At 40.3% G+C, this 17,014-nt stretch overlaps 1 protein-coding gene across 2 annotated transcripts in view; it reads right to left on the reverse strand.

Moving 5' to 3' along the window:
- The window catches only part of DAAM1 (dishevelled associated activator of morphogenesis 1), a 99,026-nt gene that overhangs the window by 62,576 nt on the left and 19,436 nt on the right, over nucleotides 1–17,014 (reverse strand). For both annotated transcript variants that reach the window (XM_018562769.1, XM_018562762.1), the window contains exons 2-3: nucleotides 10,527–10,748; nucleotides 423–512 (exon numbers count right to left, since the gene is read on the reverse strand). In XM_018562769.1, coding sequence (XP_018418271.1) covers nucleotides 423–512; nucleotides 10,527–10,709 — 273 coding nt within the window. In that variant the 5' untranslated portion in view covers nucleotides 10,710–10,748. The remainder of the gene's footprint in view (nucleotides 1–422; nucleotides 513–10,526; nucleotides 10,749–17,014) is intronic.

Here is a 17,014-nt window from a genome sequence, read left to right on the forward strand (position 1 = left end):
GGGCGGCACTTTCCAGAAAGGGTCAGATAAGCTTTAGGGACGAAGGCTTTAATCAGTGCAGGAGGCCACCACCATCAGGAAGAGTAAGCACCTGGGCTGGAGGAGCTGAAGCATAGATTAAGTTAGGAGACTGGGGGAGAGGAGGAGGCTGGATGTTTTATGGTAAACCTGAACTTCAATATGCATTTTTTATCATTTTGGATAGGCTGTGGAAGACTTAGAACTTCCATCATTAATTCCATATAGCAGAGCTGTTCTTTCTTGCTTGTCTTTAGGAATGGTCTTGCCAAATTAAGACAAACAATGACCAATATTTCAATAGACTTGGTTGCTTCTGGTTTTTCTGGCTCATATCATGAAAAATTTAGTATAGCATCAACAAAAGAAAAACTGTGTATAAAGAAACTGCTGAGCAAACTTACTTTTTTCTTGCTGCAGTAAATCTGCCATTTCTTCTCAGCTGGGAGGGCAAACATGGCTTCTCTGTGCTTATCTGAGAGGTCCAGTTCATCCTATAAAAAAAGAAGTTGAAAAACAATATTATATGCAGAAATTGCTGCAATCCATTAGGAAACAAAAATCTGCCCTTAGACCTTATCTTCTTGTAAGCAGAGTTCACCTATATGCAAACATTTTAACCTGCTTCGTTTGGCTTCAGGGTGGCAAGAGACATACAAACTTTCTAAGTACAGTATAAGGAAAAATGTGACTCACTTCTCTTCCTTTCACTGAGTATTGTTGGAGCTAGACTCCTGGCTGGTGAGGCATGGGATGCTGTCACATAGGGTCAGTGAGAGAGTCCTAAGCCCTGTGTACACTCCAAGTCAAGAAGGGAAGGCGGATTAAGGGTCTATGCCAATGGTCTTTTGTTAATGTCGGAACTTCTTGCTTCCCCCATTCAAATCAATGGGAAAGCAAAAGCAGAATTGACACAGGTTGATGCAGCTTAGAAGGAGTTTAAATGTAGCCTAAATGCATCTGTTAATGAACTCTGAATGATCCCAAAAGCATCTCAAATTAATGTAAAAAGCAGACTGAATGCACCTAAATCCAAACTGCATCTTCACAATGTTGCAATAATATAGGCACTGGGCACATATATGTGAAAATGTGTGAAGTGTACCTTTAAATCATCTGAAAATGTTACCTTTCTACACAGGGAATTTCAATCCAAATGTAAGATCATGAAATTAAATGTATAAACTTTTGTTGTTATCTTATTCCAATTCAAATGCAATATGGCTTGATTAATAAAAATTCCTCCCTCCAACTGAAATATATACAGCACTTCCTTGAAAGTCCTACAGAATTAGCAACATAACATACGTGATAAAATATGACAAAAACAAAGAAGAACTCCAGGGAGGGCCATTTCATATAAATTGACCTATAGTCGCCAATATCCAGAACATTTTGAAATAAAAACAAAAGCTCTGCATGGTCTCCTGTCCTCTTCATGTCACTAAAAGGAAGATAGATGAAAGCCTGGATCCCTTGATTGCCTATAGGCATGAATCCCTGCTTATATGTAGCCTTACAAAGAACAAGGCTATATGACCCCATGAGCTCTCACATGATCAGAGTAGGTCAGAGTGTATGTGACTCTTTGCAATTGTTGTAGCCCCCTTGGGCAAAAAAACAAAAACAAAAACTCTTAACATTGAAATCTAGGTTAAACATTTTCTAAATCCAAAAAGGCATGTGTATTCTTACTTAAACCTTGGTGTCCTTTGTGCATTTCTTTCTGATATACAGCATAAACCAGCCTTTGTGCAGGAGTTTCCTCTAGTAAAGGCCAGTCAGTGCTGCACTTTCTTCTTATGCAGGGTGACTTGTCTTGTATTCACTGCCTCTGTAGTTTTCTGCAATCAGCCTGAAGTCAGTGGACCTGCTGGGTACCACCTACAGCTCTGCTCTCTGGCTATGCACAGTGATGATTGATTTTACCATCACTTTTGCAAGGTCATAAATACAAAAGGCATTTGGTGCAGAGAAAGTGGATTACATTTTTTTTCAGTTTTGAGAAATATTTGAATGAAAGTTTTTTGGGCCAGGAGGTCTGCTTAAAAATCACAACGCGCATCTACAGTTTCCATTCTGTACATTTCTTTTTTATAAAAGTAAAAAAAAGACAGTGGATTATTTTTCCCCAACGTGTAAGAGATACCCGCTTTCAGGCTTGCTTTGTCTGCTTGAAGCCTCAAGGAGCAGCACTGAGTGTTGGGGAACAAAGGTGTGAAACCAGTACTCTTGACTCATTTATTTGTGTAAATTTCAGCTTGAGTCATTAACCGACTTCTGTCAGCAGGTGTTAAGGAGAAATTTAAAAAACACGACAAGAAGCCCAGACCACCACCTACCGGCAGTTGTAAGGTCTACAAAAGGTTAAAAAGATCTACAGAATCCTCCAGGATGTAGCTGGGTTTTCCAGGATGACAAATGACAGTCCACTTTTTGTCTACTATAAAACAAGTGCAAATCTAATAAACTTAAATTTGATTTCTCTTTTACAGCAGGGAAACTAGGTGGGCTAAATTCTCCCCATCTTCCATCAAATACCTTCCTTGGTTGAGTGTATCTGCCAAAAACACTTTTTATTTGCTAAATGACTCAAGAAATAACAGTATAAAAAACACCCTTCCTCCTGCTAAGTGTCTGAACAAGATGTTATCAGATTATTTTGGGGGAGAAATCACAAATCCGAACTTCCCCACCACAATGGCAGAAAAAAAGCAACATCTTGCTCTGCTAAATAACAAAGGACGTGTTATCTTTTTTTTTCCTGTGAGCGAGACTTTTCACTTGGCAATATGGAATGTTCCTTAAATGTACCATGAAATATGAAACAAATGTTGCACGGCAGAAAGAGTTTGCCGTTATTGAGACTATGATGCACATTGCTCCCTCTAGATATCCACATACAGGCTTCACGGACACACAAATACTTTGGAATTGCACAGATACTTCAAACAATGCCTTAGAAAATATAATAAATCTATATTCTTATATTAAAAGGATTTTCTGGAACAATTTTCTTGTGAACAGACATTTTAGAAATGCAAAACTGGCTTTTGTAACTAGTTTGCTATACAGAACTTGGCTATTCTGGATGTGACTGTGAGGTCCATGCCAGCACTGTCACAGGGAGCCAGACTTTGGTCCATTATTGACTAAAAGGAATACGAAGAGTAGGTTCCACCTTAAGGTATGCACTTACCGAAAGGGGAGGGGCTTTTAAGAAATACTATAAACTCTTTAAATGCATAAAAATATGAATTCATTTATTACATAATTAAAAATAAATAAAGTTAAAAAGTAGTTGGTCTATTTTACATGCAGTATAAATGTCACATCAAGTCAACAATTGTTATTAAAATAGGACATAAAGATGACTCTTTCAGATAAAACCCTACACTGGGCTTCTTCAGGGGAAATTATATATCCTAAATGAGAGAGAACCCATGTGAGGCAAATTAGAGACTGCATTCTTACATAAAACGAACATATATATACACATTGTGATATCATGGGTATTGGCAAGCTTACATGGAGGAGTCAAAGAGGACCGTCAGTCGACATCACTACATGAGAAATGGAGGGAGCCGAGTGTTTCAGGTAGGTTTTCCCTCTATTCAAATAAAAGTAGTCACGCATGGGAGTCGTGTCAGGAGAGCAAAGCAGCAACAACAATCGAGGGCAACAGAAAGGGAGGTTTGTATTGAACAGGCACAATTGGGCATTCATGAGTTAGTGATTTAATGGAAATGATAAGTGACTAAATTGTGCATATTGATATAAGTAGCATATTAATTGTATTTATATAATATTCAAAGTAATAAGTAGTGACAATGAAATTTATCAAGGCTGGTGAGGCATAATAATCAATAATATACCATAATAATTTGGTCCATTATTAAAACCAAAATGATGGACTCTCCACAGGATTGTTTCAGCTTCCAAAACAGTTCTACTATACAAACCAACTCCAACCACCAAGTAACTGCTAATTCTACCAAAGAAAAGGTTCATTCCAACTTTCTTTTAAAGTAAACCTGTACTATGCCCATGCTGGACAATTGGAGGCTGTGACAGACACAGTGGTTGAGGGGGTAGGCGGGCCACTCTATAGTAAAGCCTTTGGATTTGGAATGAGATTCCAACAAGCTCGTATAAAAGTGTGATTGTCATTTGCCCACAATCTTTTGGACATATAGTGTACCTTCCCTGTGTGTCCCTGCCAGTGTAAAGCTGGCCATACACCTATAGCTTTTCGATCGGAAATCTTTGTTGCTGCCAAAAACCCTCCTTCGAATCTAGCTCAAATAGCCCATCAAGCACAGACCAATGTCGATTTCGGTAATTGTTCATTAGCAATACTAACTCACCGAACTTCTTCAATCGACAGAACATTTTTTCGTGCGAAACCACCACTAATCCATCGATTTTCGTACAATGAAAAAAAAAATTTAAAAAAAGTTTCCCAGCCTCGCCCTGAGAAAATTCAAGCGGGATTACAGTAAAAAAAAATCGGTGGTGTTTCATCAACTGTTCGATTATCTTTTGAAAGACCATTCGTGGAAGATTTCCAAATAATAAATCGAAGAGTGTATGGGCACCTTAAGTTCGCTTTTTGCCTGATGAAGGGACCATGTTTATGCTTGTGATACCATGTATACCTGACGTCAATAAAAGGACGGATTGATGCATGGGAGCTTAGTGTGCAGGTGACTACTTTTTTTATGCCTGCCAGACAAGTGTAGGAGCTCATTCACATGGATGTGCATCTGCTCCCAGGAGGGACAGATACTATGTGTAGTTGTGTGCAGCCTCCTCTCCAGGTTTGGGTCGGCGTGTAGCTGCGTCCTTTCATAGGTAAGAAGGCGGTTGCACGCAAAAACCAGCAGCACCTGTCCCTCCCAGGATCAGTTCTTTGCACAGGCATGCACGCCATACCAATGTGTATGCCCATGTGAATGTGCCCTTAAGGACAGAAAAGGCCACTATAAACCACAAGCTGATGATATGTTTGAAGCTTAAAAACAAAGCAATAGTCCTCAATGGCCACCATGTGATAGCATTCAGGTCTAGCAATTGGTGACCATCACATTTTCCTGCATACCTGGGGAGTACAGGGTTGCAGCCCCCCTGTATTTGGATGAGACTGCAACTTTTCACATTGTTCTCTGAAACCTCCCTCTCCCATTCTATTTCAATTGGACAAGACTGAAGCATGCCCCAAAAGACAGCGATGCCTATATTTATACAGAATCAAATTCAAGACCATTTAGAGTACAAATATGCTGTCAATAATAGGAGTTTAGAACACAAAGTAGCTGACTGTCGAGCTGAAAATATGAGCCATTCAACCGGTGGACTGTGTTGCCTACGTAAATTCAAAGGCAAAAATGTCATGTCTAACCCAAGTGTATATTTATACACTTATAAAAATCATTTTAGTATTCTATCTAAGCAGGTGACTCTATAAACACCAAAAGACCTTTGAAGCCACCTAATTGGCCAGCTGCATGCCTCCCTTACACATGGCAGGTAAACATAAAACAGAGGGCTCTTAATATTGATTACCTGCACTTGGTCCTAGACGCTTGTCTTTCATTTGCCGTATAAATTAACAGCAGATGCCTGGGTGCAAAGCCTCTCTTTTGAAGTAAGAATAACACCATCATTTGCTCTTTAAAGCCAAGCTGGTAGATATAAATCAACATCAAACAAATACATATACTACAAGCCCTGCCCTCCCCCTCATATTAAAACAGAAAGTCTACAAATGCCCATTTGTGTTACTGTTTCAACAGCGACTTTATGTTCCAGCCCTGTAATTATTAAAGGAAAACATGCAATTTACCTTTCTAATACCTCAGTCTGGATGGTTATTCTTAAGAAAACATGCTGGATTTAATTTAGGAGTTAAATTTAGTTGATCCTTACAAAGAAAAAAAATTGCAATCTTTAAATTTTTGTGCAATTTGAAACAATTTAAAGATCTACTAAACCAAAACAGGGGAAAAAAAATAAAATCATAAACTTGCTTCAAGGTGCTCTAGCTGATTAACCGGAGTAATAATTAAAATATTAAAGAAGGGTTGCAGTTTCAGACAAAGTGCACTTATTTGTTTTGCAGCCCCCTCCCCTTACCCAACAGATCCAGGCTTAACAAGATCCAGTGCCCACGGCTTGCCCGGTTTGTTTAAATCCCATCTCAGTTTCCTGGCTGCACCTGCGCAGCAGAGCTCCATAGAGGTCTATGAGGCCCGTCTCCCAGTCAAGAGACAGCAGCAGATGAACCCCAATGGGCAAAGTGACAGCTCTTTCATTTTAAATGGACTGACAATACACCCAAAGAAAAGAATATGTACTTTGTCCATTCCACAAGGTGATGAGGGGTCAATAATAAGCATCAGAGGGCCACAGAGTGTGCCAATGATGTAGACTTTCAATGAAATTCTGAATAGTTTCTCCCACATGAATGTAAAGAAGCCGCTTACATGTCTCTTTCCATTTTGCGAGTGTGTTTTCCCTCTACACAGCCATTATTGGATTTATCACATAACTGCAAGAATCAATGTGAACTGAGGAGTTCGAACGACTAAGCACAGCCATTATAAAACATAATATGCTGCGTTGCACTTTATGGACTCCTGTGTACTGTTTTGTTTTCCCTTTTTACAATGCCTGTGTAATGTATATTGAAGAGGATGTATGATTTAATGTCTCCTTCCTCCAATACAGGTCTATACTTCCGATCCTTTCTCGCTCTCTGCTGTGGTCATATGGATAGGCCTCAAAGCCGGGGATACAGGAAGCAACAATCAACACTTCCTGTTCCATGTCATGTCCTTTCTTAACTGAAAAGCTGAGGATTCAGTCATTACGCACACAGAATACAACATGTCCCTGGCACAGTGCCCACATGAAAACAGTACATATTATCAAGACAGCTAATTAAACAGTGGGGGGGAGGCTGTACACACATTTTCACAATAAAGAGCTGGCAGACGTTGAAAAAAAAAAATGTGCAGCACGAACGTGTAAGAACCGTGCGCCATTGACAGCTGCAAACCAGCATCCAGTACCGGAGTGCCAGGTACAGCCTGCACAACATTTATAAAAGCTTCCTTGGTATGTATTCCAATAATTTAAAGCCAAACTCTGGGAAAAAATTATCATTTATACATCGCACTGGGTGTGTAAATTCTCAGTTGAAGTATGCAGGGGCGTACTGAGGCCGGGTGTCACCCGGAGCAGATACCGGGTGACACCCTGCCGCGACGTCATCGCGCATACGCGACCATCTTTGCAGTACCTGCTAGCGGCCATCTTGGTGATGGATGCCGGTAGAGAGAGGAGGGGACGTTTACCCAGCGGGATAAGGTATGCCGCTGGGTCACCTCCTCTCTCCTGCACCTGTCGGGCTCTCGGTCCATCACCAAGTGCCTGACTTTTCAGAGGGGGTCAGTCATTTTGGTGTCACCCGGGTGCAGGCCGCACCCCCCTTGTGACGCCACTGGAAGTATGACATATGTGTAGGGTAGTTGCAGCAAAGTATAAAAATTTTACCATGCAGCATGCAGTCTCCTGCACACAACTCTGAGCTTCCTGGTGCTGCACGGAGTGAAAGATGCGACTCGAACAGAGAAGTGCTACATAAGTATTCCCGACACCCTTCTGGTTACTTAGCCATTCACAAAATACCATGTATTTTTCTCAAAGATTACAAGGTGTCCTGTGATGAGATGTCCAATTCCTGGTCCCTTCCTCTCCTCCAATCACAGAAGGGAGTCACTGATGTAGAACAAGTGGACATATCAGGAATTCCGACTTCAGCAACTTCAGATCAGCAATTACTGGTCATGGATAATACAGTTTGATTGCACATCTACTTAAAGCATGGAAATGCAAAGTCAATTTATCCTGTAGTCACCCCCCGCCCCAAACAAAAAGTGCACAGCCAAAGCTAAAGCAAAAAATTATCCGTTGCCCCCGGGCTTATGTCTACTTCCACTAGGCACTGGTGACATCAATTGACCTCACCACGTGATCCTGCGAAAGCTCCGGATTTCAAGTCTTGGGAGAAGATGCTCCAGCACTGTGGAGGAGTGCACTTTTACAGGATTTGGGATGCACAGCTATCCCATGATCCTACGAGAAGGCCCAGTGATGTTGCTCTAAGGAGTTTCTTGTATATCGTAATGTGGGCAGTTTTTATTCTTGTGTGGTCACAAGATAAGGTGACTTGCACTTTCATGTAAGGTCAAGTTTAAAGCAAACCTGTACTTTGCCAATGAAGGCAGCATGAATGATAGCAGCACACTCACTCTTCTTTAATTCCCCCATCGCACGTAAGCCTCTGGGTATGGTGCAGCATGTGACAGACACACATTCCCCTAATGTAAATCGGGCTGGTGATTGGCCTAGAGCCGTCACATAGGGATAAGGAAAGAGCCCTTAGACCTGTGTAAACTCCAACTGGATTGACTTGGAACTTGCACAAGGCTTCTTTTCTCTGCTCCCACAACTGGTCAAAGCAACAGAGGAATGAAGGAAATGTTTATGCTGCTTGGGAGCAGACATCAAATCAAAAGTTTGCTCTAAGATTTATCAACTATAACACAATGCAAGGGCCCTTTTAAACAATCCATTCAGTTTACATCCAGTCACCTAGCAAACTTTGCTAATCTAACACAAATCTTAGGAAAATTTGACAGAATGTGGCCAGGCTTTGATGTGTTAAGGTTAACCAATTGCTCCCTTTGCAATTAGCCATTGTACGTGTAGTACCAGTCTGTTAATTTGTCAAGTCTGTTATTCGACCAAAGCTAAATACACATTGGCAGTTAAAATATTGAATTTTAACTGTCCTCAATGGGGACTGAATTGTCTTTCGGATACACTCATTTCTTTGCGTCAGTCAACTCAAAACTGAACATAGTATCAGCCAAATGAATTGGACCATCCACGCCTGGTAAAAGCGTGGCGATTGCCAAGTGGCATTTAACAAGAGTATTAAAAGAGATTTGTATATCCCAGTCAGGACACTATCTGCAAGGAGTTTGCATGGTCTCTTGCGTGGGTTTCCCCGGGTACTCCGGTTTCCTACCACACTCCAAAGACATGCTGGAAGGTTAATTAGCTCCTGTCTAAATTGGCCCTAGTATGTGTGTACAATAGGGACCTTAGATTGTAAGCCCCTTGAGGGTAGGGGCTGATGTAAATGTGTAACTATGTAAAGCACTGTGTAAATTGTCCATGCTATATAAATATAAATACAAATATTAAATAAACAATGAAATAAACAGTTGCTAAATGCTGAGCAAAAAGAAAGCAGTCTGCAATGTACCAGGCAATCAGATTACTGAATTTTCAAATCTAAACTCTAAAAAGGACATCCAGACTTATCAGCTGACCATGCACAGCAGAATCCATATGTAAAACCTTTTTTAGAGCCACAACACACTATTTACGTAAAGGGCCTGACTAATTGGATACAAACTGAATATAGATTGTTTAAGAAGTCTCCCATGGTTTTGGCTTAAGTAAAGTACACTGTACAGAGCTGGCTCAATCAGACTGCAACGCACATGATCAAGTTGTTTAATTGATCACACAGATCACGTATAAACTCCTACTTTATACCACAATATCAGTGAATGCACCTTCCTAGCAACATTATCAAAAGTCCCCAATTTGCATATGCATGGGAACTTGCTTAGATCACAATCTAAAAATACACTGTTAAGGTAAATAAAAAGACATGCAAATGTTAAGCAAATATAGACGCATACTGGTAAAAATGACTCTGCATTTTGGCACTTTCTTGCAATGCAAATAAGGGAGACCGTGCTGTAGGGTAATATTACAGGATGCGGCACCATGTTACTCATTATTGCCAGGAAAGCTGTATAAACGTCATCTGTATTCACGATCCTAGAGTTCAAACAACTATTTACACGTTAGTCGCTTGCACATATCCTGCTGGCTGTAAGTCATAGAAGTTATTGACAGATGTCTCACCGACACTAGGACCCTGCCACGATGTGATCAACATGGGGGGAAAAAAAAGAAATAAGCAGTATATGTATTGTTGATTTTACCAATCAGACTGACACTTCTAAAACATACTTAAATCTGATTGATAGGTGTGATAAAGTAACACCACTAAACATGGATCTGACACCCAGTGGATGCGTTTGGAAAGAGCTATTCAAAAGCAAAAGGTGTTTCCACCTAACAACACAGGATGAAACAAAAAAGGTAGTACTGGTGTATTACCACACTACCTGGATGAAAAATGTAACATACTTACAGTATGTTAACCAGTCATTAGAGGAACATGGATGCTGCCATTCTCCATCTGGAAATGCAAGTTAGCAGACCATCAAACTGACCCTCTGGCATCCATACTTTTTTGGTCACTGTGACCTGAAAAGTATGCAGATAAAGCCTTCTGACTTTGCTCTGACCACTTATATAAATCATAAAAAATGCAGAGTACGTAAAGGTCTACTTACCACCAGCTCTGCAAAAATAACATCAAGCTCCTCAATCGGAGGGACGGGCAATGCTGGCTCCATTGACTGCAGGGCAAAATTGCTGTCATTTCGTAATCGATACGTTATCTCTGGATGCTCATTACTGCGAAAACAGCAAAAAATGTAGGAGATCCCTCGGTTACTCCTCTTCCGCGGAGCCATGTCCCAGATAGTCTAGGAGCAGGTTCTATCTAAGAAATCCTAGAAAAGAAAAATGAAAAATTAATATTTCAAAATTAACCTTCAAACTGATTTAATTATAAAAGATACCAACAACTTCAGCTATATGTATGCATCTGGAAACCCAAATGGGTATAATAAATATGAAACTACGTTGTTCTAAAACCTTGTTTTCATAACTGTGCCAAGGTATGTTGGCTTTACAAAGCATTCTCATCACACAAACTGTAAATTACGGGTGTTTTTGAGTTCAGACATCCATGAGTACAGGTGATTTTTTTTTTGCCAGCAGAACCTTACTGGAATAAACCTGGTTAGTGTCCTCTTGCATAGAGGGAGTAGGTACATTCATCTGGACTTAATCTGTACAGGGTAGAATGTGATCACTTAGTACTAGCTATACCACAACCCTGATAAAGAACCTTCCGAGTCTTCGCTTGTGCTTGTTAGTAATTCTGCTATGCATTTAGGTGGTTGTGGGGAAACATCCACTCTAGCATGCGAATTGAGCACCACTGGTGAGAACGGTTATTCATAAGGTCCTGCTCATAAGAATGCAAAAACAGTTTGCACTGACACCACAGAGCTCAGCGCATAAAAACTGCTTTTAGCTAAATGAATCTGATCTAATTCATACAATTAACGTATAAGTGAAGTCAGACATTTTTTAAAACATTTTTTATTAGTGTCGGATAGAGTTGTGAAGGGTTAGATTCCCCGTCAGTTTGGTCAACTGTGTCCTCACTGGGGAGATCCAACCTTTTTGTCCAAGAACAGAGAATTATGGAAAACCCAAATTTCTACAGTTGACAACAGGAAGAGAAAACAAATCTGTTGGAGATGCCTGTTCTGGTGGCAAGTGGCAATAGGAGAAATGCCCTCTCATTTTCTATTGTGCCTACAGAAGAGGAAATATTGGCTTTCACTAAATTATCTGGTGATCTTGCTGCGAAGGTCCTTGTTCAGGCACTCCCTGTTATGGGATTACAACTGTACATAACTGCACTTGTGCATTGTTGCGCTGTCACACATGCTTCCCAGTCCAGAGTACAAGCAGGCATGCCAACACACATTCCCCAGGCATGGTCCACTGTAGTCAGTCAAAGCAATGATGGGCACCCAATGTAGAAACCAGTACATGTAGACAGAAAGTGTCTGAAAGTCTGGAAAACATCAGCAGAACCGAGATAAAAAAAATTTACTTAAAAAAAGGTGAACACTATTTTTATGAAGAAAAAAGCAATTATACAAAAGGCTTTATAAATTTAAAATGTCATCCAGTTAGGATTTAGATCTACTTTAACTCTCCATCACATACTAAGTCCTCAGTCACATTAGCAGAAAATGCATTTTTATGACTCTGAATTTAGCTCTATTTCAGCCAATGTGTCAGTGCAATTTGTGGCATTAAAAAAATATGCCCCAAACCTGCGTTCAGAGAAGAGCTTAGTGGCATAATTTACACGTACAAGCATTTAAACGTGTGTAAGCGTGTAAATTCATTATAACAGCTGGATGAAATGAATATTCCAGCCAACAGAATGAGTCTATGGATGTACACCTCTAAACGCCATACGCACGGAAATGTAATTACGTGTCAAAATGTGCAATTTGTACGCTGGATTTTGCTGACAGCTTCTGGCAGAAAGATCAAGTGTAGATGGGAGTATTATTATACGCCTGTGTGCATGAGCCCCAAGAAGCTGAAATATTTGCAGTGGATTGACTCTTAAAATGAGGGCCCATGTGAACTAGATCAAATTCTGTACTCCAAGACTTGCATAGATATCTATGAACATTGTACAGCTACTTTACATCACACAATGTACACTTTTGTTTCTTGGACTTACATTTCTTTATCTTTGCCAGAGAAAGATTTTCCCCATGTAATGTATAACCTCCAATCTATACAAATCATTCTAAGTTAGAAAGACTTATGAGGATTTTGATACTCAGCAGCCAGCATTGAATAAGGTCAGAAACGTTTCTATACCATAACCTACATTTCAATGTAAAGAATCTTGAAAATTGTGTGGATTTTACATATATAATGAATAAGAAAGGAAACTCTTTAGCTTTAGAATTATATCTGTTTCTAACAGATGGGAGGACGAGACTGAACAACAGCAGAATTAGACATACATGGTAGACAATACAGCAACGGTAAAGAGCCAGGTGTTCCTTCTGGAAGGTTAGCCAATTAAAAGATCCGGCAGGTGGCAGGTTTAGATGATGGGAGACGGTTTAACAGTATAAACTGGCCTTCGGAATAAGCAAATATCGTCTAAATACAAGAAGCATGTGTATTTTTTTGCTTGAGTCTTGAGGTGCTTTGTGTATTTCTTCCAGATCTGTGCAGTAATGAAACGTTGCATCTGTGAAGCAGCTTCCGGTACAAAAGACCAGTCACTGCTGCTCTCTCCCCTTGTGCAGGGTGACTGGTCTTGTATCTGCCCCCTTCTGTGGGGAGCTGCTGGGTCCCTCCTACAGCTCAGCTCTGCTCCCTGCATAGACTATGTGCAGCACATTGATGAGGTCAATGGTTCTTGGGTATGGTGGTAACTGGTTGCAAAAGCATTTGGCGCTCACTACATGCTTATATCCTTCATGGCTATTAAGGAATTGAAATTAAAGTTTTTGTGCCCGGAGTTCAGCTTTAAAGGACATTCGCAGGCAAAACCCACCATACGTTAATAGCTACTTATTCCACTCTCCTCCTCATTGTTGGATGAACAGTTTGGAAGAAACAAAAAAGGTGCTGTACTTTGCTTTGGACAAGTAACAGGAAATGATGCGCGTCTTAAATAACATCCTGCCTCTGTGTATTCTCTGCAACAAAAGTAGTTAAAAAACAAAACTTGCTTGCATGCAGCATTTTTAGACTGCAATAACCCACACGCCTGTATACTGCAGGAGAGCAATACCTAAACATTTCTATGCTGAGCAAAAGAAAAGAGCTGGGAGTAATTTCCGCATGACATCACCTTAAATAAGGCTATTTATGCAACTTACTTAGAGCTGTACATATCTATTAGTTCTTGAGACAATGAAATCATGGCTCAATTAAAGTGAACCTCCAGCAAGGCATCTGAATACTCAACAGAGCGTTACTGTTTTACTTGTCAAATGGTTTGCCATTCTGTTCAGCCCCTGTTGCGATTTACACACCTCTGCCAGGCTGCACAGCAAAGATGATGAATACTTCTTGTTTTAGCTCTACCTGTTTTTTGGGTTAGCTCCCAAATCACTGGGCAAAGGGGATGCAGATCCATTATCCAATAAGAATAGAGAGGTGGTATGGGAAGCTGAAACATCTACTGATAAAACTATATACTGGGTGGTTTGTAAAGGTTTCCTTAAAGTGGAACTCTAGGCAGCGAGACAAATGTAAGCTGCCATTGCTGTTCTTTAGTGAAAATGTTTTATTGGCTACTTTGATTCACTGATCTGGAAAAAGTGACACCCAAGCAACTAACATTTTCAATTGGAGAGGTAAAAATGGCAGCCTTTGCACAGACATCTACAAGCAGCGCTAAGTTAAATAATCCTCTGCAAAAACTTTAATTACGGGGTTGTGAATTGAAGCACCACACTCACACAATGAATTTTCGGGGGCTCATATCAACACCCCCTTCATCACGGCTCACTAAGAAGAACTTGTATCAGGTCTGTGATGGCCCGAAATTGGATACAGTTTTGTCCAATGTTAGAATGCACAGAGCTCTTCATCAGCTGATTTGGCAGTCAGAAACTTTAGTCTTATTCCAGTGAAAGGATGAAAAGTCACCAGCACTCTGACAAAGTTTTTCACAAATCTTCTAGTGGAAAGTCACACCAGTCAAGTAAAGCTGAAGGTTTACTGCTGAGGTTTGGGGCCTTACAGTGTCCGTTCCTCAACACATAACAATCCAGTGTACACTCTCCCATGATTTCATTATAATATCATATTCGCACAAGAGACATATCCCTTTAACTTCATATCACATATAGCACCCAAACAAATCTGATAAAAAATAAATACAAACAATACATAACCAAGGTGCCAATACATGATCTTTACTACTTGCGAAATTACAGCATAAGTAGCAGTATTAAAACAAAGAGGCAATGGTGTTGGCATTGCCTGGCAATGTGGGGTGTGTATTAAGGCCTCATCTATGGCCTTGTGCTGCAGAACATAATTCAGTGTGTATCCCACCGCACTCCTGACCAGTATACCCCTTGGTTTGTGGGCGAATGGCAGCGATGGCAGATGGAGCCGCCCCAATAAATTTAGAAACGAATTGTCACCAGCACACCAGAGAAAATATGTGCAAAATTCATCTTTATTGATGAGTAAACATGTCCCAAAGATGACATCATACCGCGCATCATTTTAACTCTGCTAGTTAAGCTGTGATATTCCACTTGACCATTCACAGAATGCCTTGTATTGTATGAGCCACTTACATAATACAAGGCACGCTGTGAATGGACATGGGGAGAAGGGGGCTGATCAATAACAATAGGGATTTCCTCTATCAGAGCCACAGCTCACGTAATCACAGAGAATCAGAAGTACCATACATGACTAAAAAAGTGAATTTTACAGTATGGAGCAGCCAGCTACACCTCTAGTACACACGAGCCGAGGAAGGTTTTTTTGCACATAAGAATTTATAAAAACGCCTGTGTGGAGTTCTGTGTTAAATCACACTGCAGATATACAGCTATTACAGTTTTGGCACAGGAGTGCCTAGGCACCTTCAAATTACTAGAAAGCGCACTACTATTTTTCAAGAGGAATTCAAAGCAAACGGTACACTTATTTAGGGTACTGCTCAGGGAAAAATTGACATTTCTAAATGTTCCCTATAACAAAGCACATTTATACGTCTTGAGTTCAGTTCCACTGTATTAATAATACTCAACCAAAATTATTTCCATACAGTATGTAGGCAACAAAACAGGAACATGGGCTTTACTAATCCTCTCCTGAGGACCTAATCTAACAAAAATGAAAAGCTAATTTGTTTGGCCGGTGGGTACCAGCATGAAATAAACATGAAATACATTTGAGGTGACAGCCATCGATGGCCATTACAAACCCAGATGCATATTCATGGTAAATTCTCTTTTTAGAAGCAGTAATCATCAAGCATTACATGATGTTTAATTACAAAAGGATGCAGGATGTCATTTTTTTCCATTGTTAATGAAATAGGGACATCTTTATCTTGTTACTCTGAAAAATGGCTTCAAGGCATTTGTCTGACACGAATAACTTGCAACATTAACAATTGGGATGACAGCTTAACACAAGCCAGCAGCAGCCAAATTAACTCTTACCGGCACAATAAAACTAAGGAGGGCTGAATACGTGAGATATGAATGGATGCCAACACTTTAGAATTCAACATTAGAAAATGATGAAATATAAACGGGTACATTATCTGCAGATTGTGGTAATCCATAGTGACCAATAGGAAATTAAACAGATCTGATGACAGGAAACTGAAGTTTGGAATTTGGATACAACATAAAAGTGCTTTGGAAACGGTTGCTAAACTTTGTGCTGCCTTACTGACATGATAGGAAACCTAATAGCTATAAACCAATAAATTGCTAATGTTATGAATAAAATATCGCCACTAAGCACAACACAAACAATTAACCTGAGCTTCATCATTACTCAGCAAGCTTTCACATTAATTTCCTAGCTGGACTGTAGTCTCTTATCACAGGACTGGACAAAATCGCAGTCACTAGGTTGCAGCAGTAACAGAAAAAAACCTGCCCTTAAGAGCTCATTCACACAGCCGTGCCTTACCATACACCAGCCAGGACAGCTTATAAGGTTTCTATCAGAGAACTGCATACATGCCGATGCAGGAAAGGGGTGGGGGACGGGAGTTGACAGCAAGAGCCATGTCAATGCTGCATTGTTGCCGACTGTAAATTTAAGAGCTGCCTTGAGGTTTGCCCAAACCTGTTTTCTTACATAACTTTGCACAGCCTTTCTTTCTCTACTCTGTGTGGGAACAAGCAAGAAGTCTAAAATGAGCAGAGTTGAGACTACCTTTCAAAATCACAGGCTCAGGGACCAGTGTTCCCAGAATGCTAGATTACTGGCAAGAAACCATTTTTAGGCATGGAGTGGGCAGGTGATCTACAGCTATACCTAAATGAAAATATCAAAAGCCCTATGCAGATAGGCCTAGTTAGACAACTGAATTCTGTGTTCAGTAGCCTACAGTTATGGCCTCACGCGGTAGGCTTCCAAAGGGCTGCATAATCTGATGAGACGG

This window comes from Nanorana parkeri, unplaced genomic scaffold (assembly GCF_000935625.1).
Source record: "Nanorana parkeri isolate BGI_ZX_2015 unplaced genomic scaffold, ASM93562v1 scaffold20, whole genome shotgun sequence".
Taxonomy (NCBI): Eukaryota; Metazoa; Chordata; class Amphibia; order Anura; family Dicroglossidae; genus Nanorana; species Nanorana parkeri.